Raw genomic sequence first — 23903 nt, 5'->3', positions numbered from 1 at the left:
TCTGGTTAGTGATGCTGATAAAAGGAAAAGCTATGTATGGGTGGATACAGGGTTATATGGGAAAACAGTATATTACTTTCAATTTTGTGGTCAACCTAAAACCTCTCTAAGAAATAAAGTCTGAAAAATTATAATTTTTAGGAAAAGTGAAAAAGATATGTTCAAAAAGTTTGTCTCTAATCTTCCTGCTAATCATTTTTACTTTATAAAGAAACAATGAAACCACCAATATTAATTATAACACAGATAATAGTGAACTAAATATAATCCAAAAAATATAACCAGGTGGAATTAAAACCCTCTTTCGCAAGCAGATATACGAGACAAGAATTTTAGGTTTGCATATTGTTTGTATCCTGAGAAACACAATATAAGGAACACAAGGTAGAGAAAAAGAAGTCATAGGGCATCTTTCCTCTTCCATCATTTCTCATCTTCTCTTATTCAGTCCACATAGCCTTTTGATCAACAAAGAACTGTACATTAACTTTGTCTCACTCTGACTCTCTAACTACTGACACAACATGTGGTCTGGAGTCACTAAAATTACTGAACAAAGATTTGTGCTTTGGGAACACCTGTTCCACTAAGCAACTAGAATATGATGGAAAGTCAAGAGAAAATGCCTTTACATGTCAAACATTAATATTCTTTGTTGTATAATCTTATTTGGAAAAAAAAGCCCACATTTTTGTGGAAATATTGCTTTGATTTTCAGAATTAATACTAAAAAAATAAGTTTTGATGAATAGAAGTAAGGAAATTTCTGCAAAGGATGATCTTCAGAAAGTTCAATCATAATCAGTCAAATAGTTTTTATTCCTCATTGTCATTTCTTCTGTTATTTCCACAATTAGAGCAAGATTTTCGACTGTTAGAAGTTTGGGTTATCCTAGAAGTGTTGATTTCAAGTCATTTTTCATTAAAAAAAATGCAATATGACTAAGATCTTGTCAAAGTCATACCAATTTCTATTTTTGATTTTGTAAGCTTTTAGATAACCAAAAAGGATGCTACTCTCTATAACAATGCATATTGTTAATCCTGGGTAGAGTTACATCCTCGCAGATTATCAGTATATGTAGAATCTAGATAGAACTAATAAATAAGAAAAAAAAAATCCCATGCATTTAGTTTCAATACCTAGGTTCTGGTTAAAAGAACATGGCAGCAGCGGGAGAACAGAGGAAAATGCCGTTGAAATTAAAGAAAGTGAACTCTTTTTTCTGAAAATTAAAATAAACCCAAGAAAAAAGAATAACAATTGGCGGTTCCCTACAGAGGACAATGACTTATAGACATCAGGAATAATATGTTAAATAGACATAACAGAACTCAATCAATTTGCTGGATATCTTTACATCATTTTTTGCTTCAGTTTATGAACTAACTTGACATGGTTTGGAATAAAAGCTGTTCCTTGAAACCTCAGAAGGAAAAGGTGGAGATATTCAAATTGTGCTTTAACTAAGCCAGAGTGAGGTATCTTTGGTAGTTAAAACTGCAAATATAAACTTAAAATAAATATTTAGAATACTTATAATTGAACAAAAATGGCTTCTGGCATTCTAGGGAAGGCTGGACTAAAAAAATCTAAAACTGGACTAAAACTTCTAAAATCTCTGTACTTTTAGTCTCTCTCTTACTGCTGGTATATTCTCTAGCACCATTCAGTTTTAAAAAGCATTTGCTTCTAAGTAGCGGAAACTGAACTCTGTCCCCAACCACTTTGCAAAACCTCTTTTGTTAACTTGTCCAAATTTAAAATCAAGTATTTCTCTCTCTGTGACTCAATTGTTCACCGCTACTCCTTGACTATCTTGTTTTCCTTTATCTTCCCAGACACACTTGTTCAAGCCCCATACCCAGATCCTTTACATTTTCCCAACTTCTAAATGTATACTAAGGGTTCGTTTCTTCTATCACAGCTCTTCTCTATATCCACTTACTCCCTGGATGACCATCAGCTTTATGGTTAACTCCATGGGTATGCTGTATCTAGTTGCATAATCACCATTTTTTCTTAATATTTTATTTATTTATTTGACACAGAGAGAGATTGAGATCACAAGTAGGCAGAGAGGCAGGCAGAGGGAGGGGGGGAGCAGGCTCCCTACTGAGCAGAGACCCCCAATGTGGGGCTCAATCCCAGGACCCTGAGACCATGACCTGAGCTGAAGGCAGTGGCTTTAACCCACTAAGCCACCCAGGCGCCCTCATAATCACCATATCTATTTAGATCCTTCATAGACATCGCAGACATGACATGGCCTTAAACGCCTCATTCTCATCCCACAAACATTTGTTTTTGTCAGTTTTCTTCAGCACCCAAAATCTGATTCAACAGATCTGTTGACATTTCCATGCCATTCAAATATTCAGATATTCACTACTTTTCACTGTAGATACCACTATTCCCTAATTCAAGCAAATGTCATCTGTATCCTGAATGTAGCATTAACCTCCCACTGGTTTCCTTTCTGCCATTTTTACTTCCTTCCTCCTAATCTATTCTCCACATAACTACCAGAGTAATTTTTTTTTCCAAAAGAGCAAATCACATGATCTTACTTTCCAGATGGAAATCTTTTAATTATCTTACAGCCTTTAAACTAAATCCTATAATCTTTATTATGGCCAAGAAAATCTACCTGATTTGGACCCACATTTCTTTTCCTAATTCATCTCTTAAACATTTCCATTAGCCTATGCTTCTTGCTAGTCTCATTGGCTTCCTCTTGTTCTTGAAAGAATCTAATTACAATCCTACCCCTGCGTATTTTAGGAAGTATTCCTACAGATATCTTTATCACTTGTTTGCTCACTTTAAATTCTTGTTTGACCACCACCTCATCAGAGAGGTCTTAGCTCATTTCCTTATCTAAAATAACAGCTATCATTTACTACTATCTTTTTATTTTTCCTCCAAGTTGTAAGTATCTAAGTTTAAATGTTGAGTTGTTAGTTTGCTTCTTGATTCACCAAAATTAAGTTCTATGAAAACAAATTTTTTTTTCCACTATTACTCACCTAGATTGGGTTCTTATGTGTATATGTGGGTGTATACACATTTGTTGACTAAATGTGTGTGTGGTCTGTGTATGTGTACCTATATAGGCATGTGTGCAAGTGTACACACATACACATAAATATATATATGGAGAGAGAATTCTACCTGGCTTCTTTCTCTTTTTCTTCATTGTGTGTGTGTGTGTGTGTGTGTGTGTGTATGATTTTGACATCTCTCTTTTCTTTTCTAGTTTGCTCAATGGGCTTTGGAGAGATGAAATGAATCAGAAGATGAGAATACACAAATGGGAAGTTTATATTTCCTATTTAGTTCATCGTAATAAAATTTAGTCATTTTAGTAAATATATTTCTTGTATTAAAACTATGCATTAGAAAGGATCAACTATTTATAATAGCTAAGACATGGAAATAAGCTATGTCTATTGGTAGACAAATGGGTAAAGAATATACCATGGAAAATTACTCAGCAATGAAAAGGAAAGAAATTCTGGCATTTGCAATAACGTGGATGGGCATTCAGGGCATTATCTAAGTGAATGAAGTCAGACAGAGAAGGACAAATACTTGTATGGGATCTTTAAAAAAAACGAACTCATAGAAACAAAACATTGGTAGCTGCTATGGACAGAGGGTAAAAGTGGAGAAAATTGCTGAAAGTGGTCAAAAGGTACAAATTTCCAGCTAGGATATAAATAAGCTCTGGGTAATGTGCAGCATGGTAACTGTTATTAACAATACTGTATTGTATATTTGAAAGTTGTTAAGAGAGCAGATCTTAAAAGTTTTCATCAGAAGGAAAAAAATGGTAACTACATGAAGTGATGGATATTAACTAAACTTATTGTGCTAGTCATTTGATAATATCCACATTAATTATGTTATACACTTTAAAAAAAGGAAGAACATATTAAAGATACTGTTCATGTCCATCTTTCTTGAATACATTCATAATCTGAACCATTTCTGATGAAATCATTGCATAGTTCCTTTTTTTTCCTGACAGTTCTCTTTATAATTTCAAGAAATGAATATAATTACAATAAATGTATTACATATATGTATTGTATTTACAATAAAATAACATCTTCTATAAAGACATGAAGTATCTTTTTTCTAAGTCCCCAGTGACAGTCTTACTATTATTATTTTTACATGAAGGAGATAATTCCCTTAATGTTTGCTCAGCATGAAATTACAAAAGCTCAGCTTCAAGAGGAAGTTTCCTGAATTATGTAGCACAGTTTTCACTACACTGGTGCTTTTGTGATATAATATACTATTGATCTGACAGACATTGGACATACCATGAGGGAAGAACATTGTATGAATTCACAGTGAATTTTTCTTCAGGTACTCAGAAAGCCTATAATGCAGATGTTAATGTCAGTCATTTCTGCATTCGAAATTATAATGAGGAATTTCTAGGACTTGGAAATAGTCAAAAGGGGATATTTTCAGTGAAGTAGCAATCTTTGTGTAAGAAACCCTCTAGGAATAGTCTGAAACTACAAGAGTGGTCATCTCTGCGTGTCTATTGACTAGACAACTCTAGAATTTAGTAAATTAAGTTGTAGAAAATGGAGAGTAATGCAAATGTTATTGTCCATTGCAACACAAATATATTTTGCCCAATAGAGACATGATTGATTTTGTGCTTCACAAAAGATGACCCCAAATATTACATTTTATTGTCCCATAGGGTATAAACCAATTTTGATGTATTAAAATATTATCAACATTCCTGACTGATTATATAGTACATATCTATATCTGTATCTCTAGATATCTACATACATAGCAGGCATATATAGATATAGATACAAGTGAAAACTATATAGTTGTCCTTTGAATAATCCTTTTAACAAGTCTCATGGTCTTATTGCTTTCCTAATTAAGGAGCTGAATAAAATGTTTGAGCATGTCATTTTATATTTTACGAAGAAAACGATTTTAACTTTTGAGAAAAAAAAAAGGTAACATATACCATACATATATACACATATATGTGCATGTGTTAATTTGTGTGTGACACTTCCAAAATAAAATTTTTGTAATTTTGTTTGCTAAATTCCTTTATTTTACTCTATAAAAACATTGTGGCCAAAGATAAGCTAAACAAATAGTGTATGGTACTTTCTTTGAAATATTTGTCTTGAAACTTTTTTAAAAATGCCATATTTTTTTTTCTTTATCTTTCCCCTATGTGAATCCATTTGGATTGTAACATTGATAAGAACATTTTTTATGGACTCAGGGCAAAAAGAGCTTGTAGCTCACAGCAATATTTGGGGTGCAAATGAAATTGGGGTGAACATCTAGTATATCTTTTTTTTCTAATCAAATATGTCACTTAAACTTTTAGCACATATCTTTGTTGATACAAGACAACACAGTGACATACTTTTTACTTTAAAAAACTCCACTGATCTGCTGAGAAAAGCAGTTGTTAGTATTGTGGAGAGGATTTTGTCAGCAGATTTTGTGACATGAATCTTGCTTCCTTGGTTGGAAACATCATGCTGATGATTCGAACTTTACCTTTGATTGTACAGAGGAATATCAATAAAGAGATGTCAACTGTTTTCCCATTAATATCCCTGTTTATCTTACAAATAAAAATGATTGTCCTCAATTGAGTATACAGGCAGCATTTTCCAAATTGCTACGAATACACTGAGGTCAAATCTGAACAGGAGAAAGGATGTGGGAATGAACCAAATTATACCAGAATTTCCTAAAGATTAAAATCTGTATGAAGAAAATAATTTTAGGGTAAATATATTTTTTGACAGATTTTTTAATTGAATGCATTTTATATGTGTTATAATGCTTACTGGATCCAATGTATTTAGTTAAGCAAGTAACTGAATAAAAAGTAACATTAAATAACAATGACTATGGTTCTCCCACAAAAACAAAAACAGACACAGACATATGTACTTGTATGTGTTCACTTAATATCTATGTCTGTATTCAAATGTAAAATATATATGCACATTAACACATATCTTTAATACACAGTACCTAGGATAGAAACATACAAAATTAAATTTATATCAAATATTATTTCTATTTTAGTAATTAAATCTTATGTCAAAAGAGTCAGGCCATATTGAAATAAAAGGTTTTTTTTTACCTTGATAAAAATAAAATTGTTTAACGAAATTTTGACATGTGTGACTATTTTGAAAATGATTTCTATGAAATTAGTAATTCAGATCTCAACTGGATTGCTAGATACTTTATAAACCAAAATATGTTGACATCTTACCTATGCTTCATACTCATTTTCTAGATTTTGCAAGATTGGAAATTAAGAATCTGAAGCAAATGAGGGAGCAATTAAATTAACAGAATTTGCAATATCAAAGGAATATAAATCCAACAATAGAGAATGGTTAAGTTAAAAACAAATATTTGATGGGATATTGTGAATCCCTTAAAACAACTATTATGAAAATTCTGTATAAATGGAAAAATACTATTGACAAAATCAAACTGAATGCTGTAGAATACAAAATGGTATCTATCTAGGTGTGCCTGGGTGGCTCAGTGGGTTAAAGCCTCTGCCTCCAGCTCAGATCAGGATCCCAGGGTCCCCAGGTCTTGGGATCAAGCCCTGCATTGGGCTCTCTGCTCAGCAGGGAGCCTGCCTCCTCCTCTCTCTCTGGTTGCTTCTCTGCCTACTTGTGATCTGTGTCTGTCAAATAAATAAATAAATAAAATCTTTTAAAAAATAGTATCTATCTAAATGTATTCCTGCATGTGAAGAAAATTAGAGAAAAATCAATTTGTTATTAGGTGGGGTTTCTCTTTCATATCACAAAATGGTCATATATATATGCATTTTTAATGAAATAAAAGTAAAAAGGAATAAGAAGTCATGCAAATGTAAATAGCTTTAACATTTAATCTGAACAAAAAGAATTCTATGAGAGCAAATGGATTTACAAGGAGGAACTGAGGGTAAATATTCTGTATTCTCTTTATATTCTATGTTTTCTGCCACTTTTTCCTTCTTGCCATAGTTCTCTGATAAAAGCAAACAACAATCACAAAAATCCCTGAGTTCTCAGTGCCTGAAACAGTGGTCTCTTTTTGTAGGCAGCTGTTAGTACTTGCAAGAAACTCTGGACTCCATCATTCCAACACAGTGCTGTTCAAATACAGGTTCAGGTTAAATTCTTGAATGTTTGTACACCTCACTGTGGAATTAGGTACTTATTCTCAGAATACACACCGAACAATCGGAAGAAACAGAGAATCATCTGAGCAAAGGATATGATAGGGCAAGTTGCTTTAGTGAAGCTAGGGGGAGAGTCAACCATATACTGAAAATGGGTTCTGCACAGGTTCTCCAAGGAATGCATATATACATCTCCTATGTGTTTGATTTTCAACAACTGGGCTGAATATGGAGATGAAAGTTATGAGGGGTGGAGGTTGCAGAGAATTGATAGGTAGTTTTGTTTGAAATTCTGCTCTACTTCTCAGGGCAATTTCATCATTAATTTAATATATTACCTCTCATAATGTAATGCTAAATATGGTATCTGCATATATTCCATGCTACATTCAATGCAGAATTATCTTAAATAGCATCAACTATTTTTAAATTGTCCTAATGTGTCCTTTACACATTAGGAAATAGATTTTGAATACTATTGATTACAGCCCAGAAGATGGGGCAAAGCCACGGTGACGCATGCAGCACAGAACAGGAAGGTGTTTTTAAAGAGTATAAATTGGGATGCTTGGGTGGCTCAGTTGGTTAAGCATCTGCCCTTGGCTCAGGCTGTGACCCTAGGATTCTGAGATCCCAGGGTTCTTGGATCAAGTCCTGACATCAGGCTCCTTTCTCAGCAGGGAGCCTGCTTCTCCCTCTGCCTGCAACTTCCTCTGCTTGTGCTCTCACTCTCTCTGACAAATAAATAAAATCTTGTTTTAAAAGAATAAAAGATATATAAATCTATAGAATATAAAATATATAACAAATCTCTAAACAAATTATTTATGAAAACATATATTCTTGTAAAATATATTTGTTAAAGTATCACTGTAAACATAGTACAATAAAATAAAATAATATAGTACAATAAAGGGAGATAATTTAATTGAAGCCACCGACCAAGTCATCATGTATCCTACAAGAAAAATACATTCCCAGGCATTAGTAAATGATTATTACAATAAAAATAAAGATACACAGTAAAAGGAAAGATATACCATGCTCAAGAACTAGAATAATTAATATTGTTAAAATGTACATAGCCACTCAAAGCAATCTTCAGATTCAATGCAATCCCTAAAAAAATACCAATAATATTTTTCATATAACTAGAACAAATACCCCTAAAATTTCTATGGAACCACAAAAGACCCCCAAATAGCCAAAGAAATCTTGAAAAAGAACAAAGCTGGTGGTATCATGATCCTGGATTTCAAACTATACTACACAGCTATCTTATACAAAACAGTATGCTACTCTCACAAAAATAAACATATAAATCAATGAAACAGAACAGAGACCTCAGAAATAAACCCACGTTTATATGGTCAATTAATCTATAGCAAAGGGGGCAAGAATATATAAAGGAGAAAGAACAGTCTCTTCAATAAATGGTATTAGGAAAACTGAACAGCTGTGTGCAAAAGAATGAAACTGAACTGCTTGAGAAATAAATTAAAAATGTTTTGAAGACTTAAATGTAAGACCTGAAACCATAACATTCCTAAAAGAAAACAGGCAGTAAACTCTTGGACATTGGCCTTAGAAATATATTTCTGGTTCTTTTTCCCCAGGCAAGGGAAATGAAAGCAAAAGCAAACAGATGGAACTACATGAAACAAAAGATGTTCAACACATATATGGAAAGAATGTAAATTGGTGCAGCCACTATGGAAAACAGTATGGAGTTCTCTCAAAATATTAAAAATGGAAATAACTACAAGGTTCAGTAACCCCACGTCTGGGCATTTACCCAAAGAAAAAGAAAACACTTATTTGAAAAAAACACATGTACCCACATGTTCATAGCAGCATTATTTACAATAACCGAGATATGAAAGCAACCCAAGTGTCCACTGATGAATGAATGGATAAAGAAAATATGATGTACCCATCTACACAATGGAATAATACTCAGGCATAAAAATAATGAAGTCTTGCCATTTGTGACAACATGGATGGACATGGAGGGTATTATGCTAAGTGAAATAAGTCAGACATAGAAAAATGCCCAATGGTTTCACTTATATGTGGAATCTAAAAGGAAAAGAAAACAAAACAGACACAGATTCATAAATGCAGAGAACAAACTGGTGGTTGCCAGAGGAGAGATGGGTAGGAAGAAAGGAGAAAAAAAGTGAAAGGAATTAAGAGGTACAGACTTCCAGTTGTAAAATAAAGAGGCCACAGGGAGGATAAACATAGCACAGGGAATATAGTCAGTAATACTGTAATCACTCTGTATGGTGACAGATGGTAACTATACTTACTGTATTGAGCATATATATCTATATCTATATCTATAATTGTCGAGTACTATATCTATAATTGTCGAGTCCCCATGTTATACACATGAAACTAACATATATTGTATGCCAACTATATTTCTATTAAAATAAAACAAACAAACAAATCAATAAAGATACTCCACCGTCGCTTAAAAAGTTTGCCCTATAGCTATTGTTGCAATTGTACTACAAAATGAAATTTTTAGTGGTAACAAGCACAGGAGGGATAAAGGGACGCTCTTTGTATTCATTTACAAAACATAATTGACAGTTATAAAATGAAACTTTTGATATTAGATGCATTTCTCTACTATAATCTAGCTTTTTAACTCTTTTTTTTCTCATAATTATATTTAGATAACATAGAGCACAAACATTAAAGTTGTAGTATTTTTCACACACCCTCAACATTGACTGACTCAAATGACTCAATCACCAGCCTTCAACCTTACAGACAGTGGAAGATGGAAAGGAAATACATTTGAACTTCACTGGGCAAGGTTTATGAAAATGGCATTGGCTGATACTAGAAATGATGATTTTATCCAGACGCTGCCTCAAACTCAATAATGGACAAAAACTACAGTTAAATTCTATTCAAGTTATGGCTTTGACTATGAAATGTCAAAACAATACAGTTCCATGGTTTGCTAGACATATACTTGTACTTCTCCTGGAGCAGGTACTTTTGGGCAGTGGGGAGGTGCTACAGGAGGAAATTGTATGTCCTTCCATTCTTCTCATCCTCGAAATGGCTAAACAAAATAGTAACAGTTACAAAGAGATTGAAGCACACACCAGAAGAAAAATCCCAAGGAAGGGGTTCAAAATGGATTGAATCACACATTATTTTACCTGTACCTTGTATTTTCCCATTAACCTTTAAATATTATTTTGCAGATTAAAATTTAGGTCCAAACATCAAGAAGTGATTCTTTTCTCAAGTATCAGGTTAATGACAGAAGTTTCAGTTATTAGGAAATGTTCAAATTTGAGAATAAGTCTGCTCCATTTTTATAGCGATACAAGTCCCTGCAGGACTGGCAAATTCCAACAACCTGGCCTGACCATGACTTCCTCTAGAGCAGAACAAAACAGCACGCCATAAAGCACTGAATCTTGACTTGCTGGGGAAGGTCACTTCAGGGCCTTTTGGGAAATACTTCAACCATACTGAAGCCACGAAAGTAAAAATCAAAGTGTTTGAGGGGCAGCGGCAATAAGGCAATCATTCCCTTTTCTATCTCTTCATAACATCAGTGTGACAAATCTCTTACAGTGAAAATAACTCTGAATTGCCCAAAGGCTGCCAGGTGAGAAGACAGACACAGTGTGGCTTTAGTTTCTTTAGTTTAAGGGCAGATAAATAGGTCAAAGGGTTTAGAGGAAAACCTTTTCTTTTTACCAGATGCTGAGTTTCCCACTTAAAACAATTTTTAAAAATCTCAACGCTAGAATTCAGAATGATAGAAGTTCACTTGGAACTATTCTAATCATCTTTTTTTACTTAAGCTTTATTTATTTATTTTAGAGAAAAGAGAGAATGAGAGAGAGAGAGAGAGTGCAAGAGCAGGGGAGAAGGACTGGGGGGCAGAGGGAGAAGGGGAGAGGGAACCTCAAGCAGACTCCCGACTAAGCACCGAACCCGACATCCAGGAGCCTCCAACCATCTTTTTTTAAAAACAGTATGATTGCCACACTTTTTTTTTTACATTTGTTTCAGATGTACAGTAGAAAGATTCAAGAATTCTATATACTACTCAGTGGTTATCTGTCTTGAAACTGTGGCTCATTACGAGATCTTAAATGCATTTTGACTCTAGCCCTTTTATATTCATCTAGGAAGCCCTGATTGGGTGTCTACCTGTGCAAGATGCTGCATTAGATGTTGTGAGGAATGAAGACAAAAAGAGAATGGTCCTTGCCATTAAAAGGTCACAATCCAATGGCTTTCAAGTTTCAAAGTTAAAGAGAAAATATTCTAAAAATGAACCCTGAATTGTGAACTATTGTGATCACCTCTGTACACCCATGCCTCTTCCTTTTTCTAATTCTCTGTTAGCAAGTCTTGGCGATGAGAGCTTGAGAGAGATTTTGAAGTTACCCAAAGAACATGTGGATGAGAGAAATAGATTTTCCTTTGAAGCTTCGAGTTCAAATGCAACACAGAGTCTGTCATAACAGATTTGCAAAGATACATGAGGCAGGCACACTGCGCTTAGGTCACGATTACTTGGATACGTTTTAGACTTTATTAGCCTTTTTGAAGCAAAAATAGATCTTTATTGGAAGCCTAAATCAAAGCAGTCTCAAAGGCAAACTGTCAGTGTCCCAAACATTCTAGGAGAAAAGAAATTTTAGCAAGTAGTGATAACAAAATTAATTAAATATTGAGTTTTTACTATTTTTCAAGTACTCTGCTAAGTGTGGTCATGTGTATTCTCTCATTTATTCTCCCTAACAATGAATATTTGAGTTAACTGAGCCTTGTGTATTTTACCCAAGTCAGGTAAGTGGTAGGGTTAGGACTCATTCCACCAATAACTCCTCCTCCCTTTCTCCCTGAATCTGGTGGCCCTTGGATATATGTGTATATATGTAGCGAATGAATATGCGTAGCAAATTAATATGTCAGATGTGTGGCCTCTTTGCTTTTTTCTAATTCCATTCAAGAAGTATCCAAATCACACCTGGGTTTTCCTACCTGAAAGTTCAGTGCTGGTAATATGGACATTGATTATACTTGTTTCTTGAGGAGTTTTTTCTGTTGGAAACCAAAACGATTCTCTGTAGATAAGTTAATATTTTAGGAAGAGGGATTTGGTTTAGTTGCAAGTAATAAGTACTAAGCTAGGGTTTTGTTTTGTTTTTCCTTTGAGTTCATTTATTAGTAGCAAGATGAAATATCTTTCAGAATCTACAGATTAGCAGTGGGGAGGACTACTTTTTTCCAAAAGCCGTTTGAAATCAGAATCGCTAAATCCATGCTCACTTGTCTTCACTTATCACATGGCCACTTGTATCTCATTCTTTGTGCATTGTTTGTTTGTTTGTTTTTACAAACCAACTTTCTCAACTTTTCTATGTACTTAGCCACAACTCAGGATTATATTTTTAAGTATTTGGTCCAACCACAGTCAGACTAAAGACAGATTATTTTTTTTCTTTTTGTATCTCAACTATAATATCTCAGGAGAAAATAAAATCTGAATTATCCTTCTTCAAATTTCATCCCTCTCTACTTCATGGTGCCAAGGTGTGACATCATGTAGTAGGAATATTGATAACAGTTGTAGGGGTGAGGCTACTGCTCAGAAAAGGGGGATTGTATTTTTGGAAGACACTCTGAAAGATTTACCAGTATCTTATGGGAAAAGGATATAAATCTTAAATATTTTCAGCTGCTGAACATCAATTCATGCTAAATTAATCAGCTAAGACTGCTATCTATCAGACTCCATGACCATTCAGATAATGTATCCATCTCTAGGGCCCGATATCCCCAACCGTTATTGGAAGTGACCCTCTGGATTTTCAAAATAATAGCCCAGTCCCAGCCTGAATTACCCTGACTGGGTCTTAACACTCTATGTGGTATCTTAACTCTATTAAGAATATGGAACTGGAAAGGCCCTCATAATGATTTATGAGTCTGATCTTCCAGGCAATCTATGGTGGAATAAAGCATTCTTTGGCAAATGATAGTAATGGCTGTAAGACAGTCATAAAACACATACACACATATTTCCAAATACCTAGTTTACACAATGAAACATATGTGTTATAACCTATCTTGTGCTTTTAGGTACTTAGGAAAAATCGGAGGAACAACTTTCTCAGATTTACCACATCAGGAGAAGCTTCTCCTGTGGTAAATTCTTTTATAGAATATATGTCACTAACTGTGAAATTAAATCAATACTATTGTCTGATGGATTTTAATAGGATATATGAATGTGTGTATATATATTTATATTTTGTATTTTTATGTAATAAAATGAACAATATTTCCATCAGAAATTTTCCCTTACCTAGTGTGCAAGTAGATCTGCAAGAAGAAAGGCAAGGGTAAATCATCAAGATCTGTATGCCTTAATTAGTGATGAATATAAATTAAGGCTCATGTTCTCATGTCCTCCTCAAGCACAGTTTTGTTGGTGTAAAAGAATGGAAGGATTGACAGCAAAAGAAGATACATAGGGTTGATTCATAATCAACCTCAGCATAATCATTTTCCTCTATTCTTTCTTATGCCAAATAACTCTAATGTTAATGGAAAGTTAGGGCAAATTCATGGGCTAAAATATACCTTTTATTAATACCAAAGTGATATGTAGATGATATTTGTAAGTAATGGCTAAGAAAACATAAGTTAGTGATAACTATTATACTGTATCATATCAAGCTAAATAATCAACGTTAAGACTTTGCTCTGATGAATGTAAACCATACGAGAAAATGGAATCTGTATTATTAACTTCACTTCAGACATCACTGTTGTAAACTTGTCTTTACACAGAGCTTTGAAAAAAATCAATCTTGGATTTATAATTGATAGCAAAATGAAAATATTAAAGTAGACTATATCATACACACATTAAGTGCTTACTTAACCAATAACTATGGATGATTTTTACCATATTAAATTAGCTTTTTTTTCATATTTTTATGGGGGTTTAAATGGAAAATGGTTTCTGTAAAGAATTATAAGTTCATTCACATTTGATAAATTTCAATAGTTGCTTAAAACATTTAAAATTAATAAGTTAGAAGACAGAGGATCACCACCTGTAGAATATAATTTTTGAGTTACCTCCAATCACTGAAAAGATAACTGACTGGTATTTCTTTGTGTTAGTTATTTATATAAGACTTCACTTCTAGAGCTTAAAAAAAAAAAAACCCAAAAAACTGTCTTTTGCTCTAAATCATTAAATTATCATCCCCAAATGGCATCTGTAAAAATTGAGTAACAAAACATAAAAATATTGTATTTATATAGTTTATACAATATAAATTATTACAAAGGTTTAGAAATATCAGGGTTTTTTTGACACCTCTTTCTTACCTGTTTGTGAGCGTGGTCATATGAATTAATGTGATTGTCAAACTCTTGATGCTTATAGTACTGCTTGTCACAGAGTTCGCAATAAAAATTGGCCTTCAGATCTTCCAACGCTTTTGCTATGGTGTTCTCTTTCTCAGCATAATCCTAAAAAATAAAATTGCAAGGAAGGCAGCAATTAGTTCTTCCCTTTGTTGACTTTGTTCTGACAATTGTCAATTTCAGCATAATAATTAGAGTTAGAATATAATGAAGAAAAATAAAGCAAATTCCAGAAAACTGAATCAGAAGAAATTATGAACTTTAAATTATGAAATTTAAAAATTTCTCTTTTTAAAGGAGAAATTATTCTCCTTTAACGAGGAGAATAAGATTAACTGAAGAAGCCAAGATAAATGGCAGGAAGAACAGCAAAAACATGGAGAAGCTAACCAAACAAGGAAAGAGAAGCCCTTGCTTAAACAAGTTCCTGAGCCCTGTTGGCAAAGAAAAAAAAAAAAATCATATAGTTATGTTGATTCAGCTGCTGCTTTCTGGCAATGGCTTAGTTAACATAAACTTGTAAATTCTGAACATCTAAACTATGTCCTGCATGAAGAAGCCCGTATTGATGCACAAACATTCAAGTTTCGTATTTTTGTTTGCTAGTTTCTTTAAATATCTGGAGAGTAATTTATTCATCTCAACTAGATTTCATTTGACTAATGTTTTCGTCTTGACCCATATCATTTTAAGTTGAATTTTTAAGAACTCTCTACATCTTTAGAAAATGAGATTCTTTTCTGCAAGTTATTTAACTAAACTGAAAAGGACTAAACTGTATATAAGCAGATTGCTTTCATCATGCTCATAGTAAATAAAGACAGCTATATAATCAAACCCCTGAAAAAATGAAAAATGTAGTCAGTTAGCATTAGCTTTCATTTACAAGACATAAAATAGCAAAATGTTTGTGGCTTTTAGGTTTTCTTAAATCTAAATTTACTTTCTGTGTCATGGTTCCTTTAATGTTAATGTTGTTAGACATAAATAAATTCTACATATTGAAACATTGTTCAGGTCTTTTGTTGAAGTGCTGATATGAAGACTGAATTTCAGTTGCTACCACAGAATATATTATGTTTCTAACTTACAGATTCTAGATTCCTTTAAAATTCAAATTAACTACATATTCAGGCCTCTAATGTGTTACTGTAAGAAACTAACGCTCTCAGGCACTGGGATATGGAGATGAGATGACATAGTCCTCTCTATGTCAATGGCAATTATCCTCTCTCTAAATACAGCAGCTAAAAAGGACTCATAGTTTGAATGTTTAAATTGCTTCCACAAAATATAAATGTGGTTCACTAATTATAATCTAATGAATAAGACTTTCCTTACTTTATTGTACTGTATATTTATGCACATATTACATACCATAAAATGCATCATATTTGTATGTATACCTTATAATATACATTATAGTAACTGATAAATATGTTTGCCATAATCTAAAATTACATAATCCAGTTCCTCACTGTAAAGACAATGATCCATTTTTCTATTAGTTTTATCAACTGCACGAAGTGGTAAGCTACAAAATCTTTCAAATCATTTATACATGATTTATCAATTCAATATTTAATTTATCATTTCTCAGCAGATATGTGAAATATTTCTATTATTCTTCTTGATCCCTTCCAGTATGTTGTTTTAAAAAAGTTTGTTTAGTGGTGCTTGGGTGGCTCAGTGGGTTAAGCCTCTGCCTTTGGCTCAGGTCATGATCTCAGGGTCCTGGGATCAATCTCCGCATCAGGCTCTCTGCTCAGCGGAGAGCCTGCTTCTGCCTGTTTCTCTGCCTACTTGTAATCTCTCTCTGTCAAATAAATAATAAAATCTCAAAAAAAAAAGCTTGTTTAAAAAGATGAAAATGAGGCATATATATAACTAAACTCGTTACTGAATTTTTATAAAATCTTTAAAATAATACTTTGTGGATTAGCAAATTAAAATGAAACAAAAATTAAGTACTATGATTTCATGGCTAAAGTGTGTGAAGAAGAGATAAAATTCTAATCAATATGAGTTATATTATAATGGCAATAGTTTTTGGCTCAAAGCTGAATTAGCTCTCAAAATAATATTTTTGAACAGCAATTTCTTTGTAAACTAGTGATTTTCTCCATTAATTATAATTATAGTTAAGCTACTTCCTCTCTCAAAATATTTCATTATTTCTTATTATTGTGTAGGTTTATTTTTTCTTTTTAAGACTGATATTCCCTCAGAGAAGCAATAATTGTTTCTTACATATTCTTTCCACAAAAATGGGAGAATTTTTGAGTAAAGCAAACTGAAATTTGTAGGTAAATTGCATTCTTCCAAAATATTAGCCTTAGCCTAGATTTGAAGAGAAAAACAAATCTAAAAAGAATAGTGAACATTTACTCAGTGCTTGTTTAGGATCAGTCACTGATTAAGAGTGTGCATGTATTAACTCACTTAATCCCGATTAAATTTATAGAGATGTGTATTATAAACATTTTCTCATTTTATAGGTGAAAGTACCAAAGTATAGGAAAGTTAAATAAATAGCTCAAGGATGTACAATGAATAAATGTGCAGCCCATATTTGAACCAAAGTAATCTTGTTCACAGCATTTTATTATGTTCAAATTTTTAAGCACATAAAAAAAAAAAAAAAGCAGAAATAGTGGGGTTCCTGGGTGGCTCAGTGGGTTAAGCATCTGGCTTCCACTCAGGTCATGATCCCAGGATCCTGGGATCGAGTCCCACATTGGGCTCCTTGCTCAGTGTGGAGCCTGCTTCTCCCTTTCTCTCTGCCTGTAGCTCTGCCTACTTGTGCTCTCTCTCTCTCTGACAAATTAAAAAAAAAAAAAAAAGTAGAAATAGTGTAATAACCCACACATAACCATCAGCCAGATTCAACAGTTAATCAACTCAGGGTCGACCTCGTTTCAACTATCCTATCTCCTTCCATTTACCCTTTCCTCTGCTCCAGATAATTTTAAAGGAAATCCTCAAATTCATCTAATGTTAATTGTAAATCTTTCAGAATGTATCTCTAAAATAGGACTTTTTAGACATATCATCACAAAACCAATATCAGATCTAAAGAAAAAAAAAATGAAGAAAGCACAATCATTCCTTACTATCATTGAATATACAGTGTGTTCAAGTAACTACAATCATCTAATAGTTTGAAGTAAAGCAGATTTATTTTCTTTTGAAATTCGAAGGTTGTATGCTTTTTTTAAAAGTATATTTCAAATAAAGCTCATACATTCCTGTGATCTGATATGTTTCTCAGTCTCTTTTATTTTGTCTTCCCTCTCTTTGTTTTGTTATGCGTTATAATTTATTTCTCAGAAAAACTTCTAAATTATACTTCACAATTTGAAGACATGTTGGGAATTATAGAAATATTACAAGAATATTATAATAAACTCTTTTTAGAAAAGATTTTGGGGGTGTCTGGGTGGCTCAATCATTAAGCATCTGCCCTTGGCTCAGGTTATGATCCCAGGGTCCTGGGTTCATGCTCCGTATTGGAGTCCCTGCTCCATGGGGAGCCTTCTAGAAAAAGATTTTATTTATTCATTTTTTAGAGAGAAAGAGCTAGGGGAGGGAGAGGGACAGGTAGACTTCAATCTGGGCTCAATCCCACAACCCTGAGATCATGACCTGATCTGAAATCAAGATTCAGAACTTAACTTAATGAGCCACCCAGGCACCCCAATAATAAACTCTTATATGACCTTCACTTAATTAAAATTGTTGCTAATATTTTGACATGTTTATTCTATCATCTATTTATCATCTATCATCTTCTTCTAAGATGTTAAAAAAATATAGCATAGTTGAAGCTAATTTTGTAACAAATTACACAGTAAGGAACATTTGTTACATTAGAACTTTCAATTTGAAACAAACTACAGTAAAGATTTAGGGCTGTATTCTAGAAAATGTTAGAGACTAGAAGAACTGGTTGTTTGTAGGTGCATCATAAGGGAAAGGAATCATAGGTATTGTCACTGATCATACATTCTTTTCAAATTTATGTAGACAAAATCAGCCTCTATTAGGTGACATGCTTCAATGCCCCATGGCCCTTCTCCTTCATTGTGAATGATACTGAAGGAGGCACTGGCTGAGATTATAAAGCACAATGACATATTCAACACAACCATTCCACTGCAGAAGGTAATAAATATATTTGAGTGAGATGAAAAAAGAGCACAGTGGTTTAAGTAAACTCAACTTCAAATTTCCCCCTTCTTTCTGGCAAACCCACTCTATTCAAGAAAGTACCCAATTTCTGTAATGTCCCACTGAATGTGATGGAGGAACTAGTTTCTTGTAGCTAGTCAGGTCATCCAAATCCATCCCATTTTAGATATTTCTAAAAATAATGAAGGTTGAATCCTTACTTTCAGGAAAGTAGCATGTAATTCCAAAGCTAGAACGTCAAGAATGTTTTAATAGGCAACCTTAACAATTGCACAGTGTAATACTTTTTGCAGATCGGCAAACTGAAATAATGAAGTTAGTGGTTTATCAACAGGCCCAGGGCCTTTCCATCAACCATTTATTAAAAAATGAATAGTACCAATGTACCAATAGTACTTTTTTTTTTTTAAGATTTTATTTATTTATTTGTCAGAAAGAGAGAGGGAGAGAGAGTGAGCGAGTGAGCACAGGCAGGCAGAGTGGCAGGCAGAGGCAGAGGGAGAAGCAGGCTCCCCGCCGAGCAAGGAGCCAGATGTGGGACTTGATCCCAAGACTCTGGGATTTTGACCTGAGCTGAAGACAGCCGCTTGACCAACTGAGCCACCCAGGCATCCCCCAATAGTACTTTGAAGGGAGAAAAGTTATTTCCCAAAAGAACACATTTCATGGTGGCTTCAGCATAACATTTGGTGTCAAATAATATTCAGCCTGTTCTGAAAGGCATCCATAACTTGGTACAGTCAAGTAGTCTTCTCCAAGGAATGTGAGCTCCGTGAGGGCAGGGATTTGTAGCTGTTACATTCATTCTCTTTCTCCAATGTTTTTTTCAGAGCCAAGCATTGGCAGACATTCAACATATATGTAGACACTTTTGGACATATATAACACGCAAACAAAACAGAAACTAGCAACACTAGCTACATAATAGTTTTAAAACAGTTGCGCTCATGCTTAGGTTTATAGTATCCAGTTATTTGGGGAATACTTTTAGAGCTAATACCAAGCTATGCTGTATATAAATTATCACTGCTAAATAGGAACTGTGATCCTATATTACATCCTAATATTTCTGCTAGGAATACTCCTTTTAAAAAATTAAAATTATGTGAGGCACCTGGGTGGCTCACTGGATTAAGCCACTGCCTTCCGCTTAGGTCATGATCTCAGTGTCCTGGGATCGAGCACCGCATCGGGCTCTCTGCTCAGCAGGGAGCCTGCTTCCCCTTCTTTCTCTGCCTACTTGTGATCTCTCTCTCTCTGTCAAATAAATAAATGAAATCTTAAAAATATATTAAAATTACAAAAATATAAATAGATTGGGCACTGTTAATACATAATTATTTTCAATGCTGAAAAGGAATATTTGTATGTAATTAACACTTAAAATGCTCAGAAAAATCTCCCTCTCTCCCACTATCTGTCTCTCTGCTATTACTTCATCAAGAATAAAAGCATCCTTGAACACTACATCAAAAAGTAATGATATGGGCGCCTGGGTGGCTCAGTGGGTTAAGCCGCTGTCTTCAGCTCAGGTCATGATCTCAGGGTCTGGGATGGAGTCCCGCATCGGGCTCTCTGCTCAGCAGGGAGCCTGCTTCCCTCTCTCTCTGCCTGCCTCTCTACCTACTTGTGATTTCTCTCTGTCAAATAAATAAATAAATAAAATCTTAAAAAAAAAAAACTAATGATGTACTATATATTGGCTAACTGAACATAATTTAAAAAAAAAAAAGAAGAAAAGCAACCTTGTGATGTAAATTCAGGATAAATTTCATCATAAGTTTTTTTAAAAAAGGAAGCTAAAACAAGTCTTTGATACATTTTGATTATAATGAAGAAACAAATCATAAAGGGACACCTGCGTGGCTCATGGGTTAAACGTCTACCTTCAGCTAAGGTGATGATCCCAGGGCCCTGGGATTACATCCCATGTTGTTCTCTCTGTTCAGCGGGAGTCTGCATCTCCCTCTGCCTGTTGCTCTCCCTGCTTGTTCTCTCTCTCTCTCTCTCTCTGACAAATAAATGAAATCTTTAAATAAATAAATAAATAAATACCAAAGAGATCGCAAAACTGTTCTTTTCCAGAAGACTACCTAGGCAGAAGACACTTCATTTGGAAGCACCCAGTCCACAGTTTACATTTCCCATAAAATAGTGCACATCTTCTAGGCCGTGTCTTTTGTTCTAGTCATTACTTAAGTGATTGACTCTGAGATGGCCCAGCAATTTCACAAGTGCCACATGACTGTATTTTGCCCCAGCCTATGTTGAGACATCTTCCTTTCCTGTCCAGGGACTTCTTTGATTCATGAAATGGGTGTTTGCAGGATCTCACTCAGTACCAAGAAAGGCACAGCCCAGAAGCGATGAGGAGTTACTTCAATATAGGTCTACTCTTGACTTGTGGAGGATAACAGCTCCAGGATAAATTCTTTCCTCCTTTATTTATCAGGCAGTCGTTTCTGAGACCCATTTCTGAGATTCCACAGAGGGTCCCAGATAGAGTGCCAGTACGTGTAATAGTGGCAATAAGTATACTCTTATGTTAGTTTTCTTATTTACCTGTTTTATTTCTCTGGAGCATTCATTTCTGCTTCCTGGAATAATTTCCCAAATAACCAACTGCTTTTGTCCTAGGCTTCATTTTTAAGAACTGGGCTAAAATTATATGTGTTGTTTTTTTTCTTTTCTTTCCTTTTTTTGGAGTTTCCTTTGAATGTTTTGCTCACAAGCTACATTTCCTAGAATAGTTTAAGACAGTATCATTCTTCAGTTCAAAACTGTCCAATAAGCCTTCATCATCATTAGAATAAACATTCTTACAACGACCTACATACAATTCCTACTTTACCTTTTCCTGGCTATATATCTGCCATCATCTTCTAGCATTCTCTCTCTCACTTTGCCTTACCCACCCTTATTTACTTAATCTTTCTGAAACTTCTTCAACCATACACTCACTTTCATACTTAGACTTGTTATTTATTCTGCATGGAATGTTTTTACACCAAACGTGTGTACAAATTTGTTGTTAACTTCCAGCAGATCTCTGCTAAAATGCTATTTCCTTAAAGATAAATTTTGTTATCATCATTGTGGAAGAAAAACACTTTTTATTCTCTGCCTTCTTTCCCTTGTTCTTATTATATAAGTTGCAGGTGTACAGCTTTATAATTTAACATCTGAATACAAAGCAATCACCACCACAAGTCTAGTTAGCATCCATCACCATATTGTTGACCCCTTCACTCATTTTGTACACTCCAAACCACTTCTCCTCTGGTTATCATTAGTCTGTTCCCTGTACCTGTGAATTTGTTTTTGTTTTATTTTATTTTATTTGTTCATTTGTTTTAGATTCCACATATGAGTGAAATCATAGAGTATTTGTCTTTCTCCATCTTATTTCACTTAGCGTAATAGTTTCAAGGTCCATCCAGGTTGTCACTCACAGTAGGGTTTCATTCTATTTACGGCTTTTCCTCTTTTATCTTCTCCCTTAATGTGAAGAAGAGGAAAATTATTCAGGAGGAAAACTGTTATAGAACACCTCTGGGTATTGGAATCTGAAAGCTATATTAACAAGAAAGAGAGACTGAGTACAAAAGAAGGCATGTAGGAAAACTGATGTTTGCCTTTATCTGATTTAAATATCTTTTCTATTAGTCAAGAGGGAAATCATTTCTGAGTGACAAAGGCTGTGCTATTGTCTCAAAATATATGTCATTCTCTTCTTAAGGCCAGGTTCAATTATTTCAAAGGCTGAAAAATGGATAACAAGATAATTTTGAAGACTATAGAAGGGACAACTAAAGGTTGAGTCAGAAAGTTACAATTTTACCAAAAGTCACAGATGTATTAAATAGAATTATAATAAAATATATGCATTTAAATGTGAGGTTTTCTTTTAAAAGGATTCCACAGAAATGCATCTATACCACCATGAAAGGTGAAAGCAGAGACAGAATACAAAAGAAAAACAAACAAAAAACTGTGTATTGAATATCATATGGACAACGTGATGAGCAAAATTAAGTATAAACCAACAGCAAGGACGCCATGTACTTTAATGGCCACGTTTACGAGATTAGACAAAGTTGTTTCTCAAAATTGGTAACTTCTTTCAGAATTAGTTTCAAGCAAGAGTATTAATTTAAAAGGCCTTATCTATTCCTCTTCTCTTGTTTAACTGATAACAACAACTGGATAACTTGCACAGAACCTGTTCATGTAAAAGAAAAATGGATCCCCAGACTTTAATTATCAGAGTACATTCTTGTCTACTTCTCTTGGCTTGCCTCTTTGGAGGCATCTCGTTCTGATTTCATCCATGGGTCCTATAGGAAAGCCTTGCTTGTGACTAAGACTTGTTAGACCATCTGGTTAATTTAACACAGTATTTAGTACAACTTGAGAAGGCAACAGAAAATTGGGTTACACTTTTCCCTTCATGTTTGGAAAGATCTGATGGACAACATATTTCAATAGTTCACTGAAATTTAACATTACTCTGCATTCTCCCAAGTATCCCATTTTGAAAGCAAACCAGAAAAAAGTATATCATGTTTTCTGAAGCTGAATGCTAGCTGAACTAGAATACGAATTCTAGTTCGTATTTATAAAATATCATATGGATAGTAATAATTCCAACATGGAAATTCTATTTATATAGAATTTATAAATAATAAATAAGCATTTCAGGGTAGATGAGTGATAGTAACTTAAGGTAGTTTTTTTTCATCTTAAGAAATCTCTTAACTTTATAGGTAGCAACCATTTTCTCTGAAAGATATTGGAAAGGGATGCAATGATCTAATGCATATTTGTTACTCTCTCAGTTGTAACAGTAATCTAGGATAAGACAGAACAGTTTCTCTAGTAAAATATCTCACTGGTTTTCTAAGCTTGAGTTCACTGAGAAAAAGACAATGAGACAGGAATGGAGTTTAAGCAATTTATTTGTGATCTCAGTAAACAGTGACAGAAGAGTAGCAAAGTGAGAAGAGAGTAGGAAGCAGATAAAGATTTCTGGTTTCAGCTCTGGCACGTACAGAGCTT

At 34.0% G+C, this 23903-nt stretch overlaps 1 protein-coding gene across 2 annotated transcripts in view; it reads right to left on the bottom strand.

The window, feature by feature from the left end:
* ZNF804A (zinc finger protein 804A) overlaps positions 1-23903 on the bottom strand; it is a 299904-nt gene that overhangs the window by 48304 nt on the left and 227697 nt on the right. Inside the window, exon 2 of one of the 2 annotated variants that reach the window (XM_032356162.1) lies at positions 14616-14759. In XM_032356162.1, the coding sequence (XP_032212053.1) occupies positions 14616-14759 (144 nt within the window). Of the gene's footprint in view, positions 1-14615; positions 14760-23903 lie in introns of those variants that run through there. The other variant, XM_032356163.1, reaches the window with a different exon arrangement.

The sequence above is a fragment of the Mustela erminea genome, chromosome 8 (assembly GCF_009829155.1).
Source record: "Mustela erminea isolate mMusErm1 chromosome 8, mMusErm1.Pri, whole genome shotgun sequence".
In the NCBI taxonomy this organism is placed as follows: Eukaryota; Metazoa; Chordata; class Mammalia; order Carnivora; family Mustelidae; genus Mustela; species Mustela erminea.
This window is presented reverse-complemented; position numbering and strand designations above follow the sequence as displayed.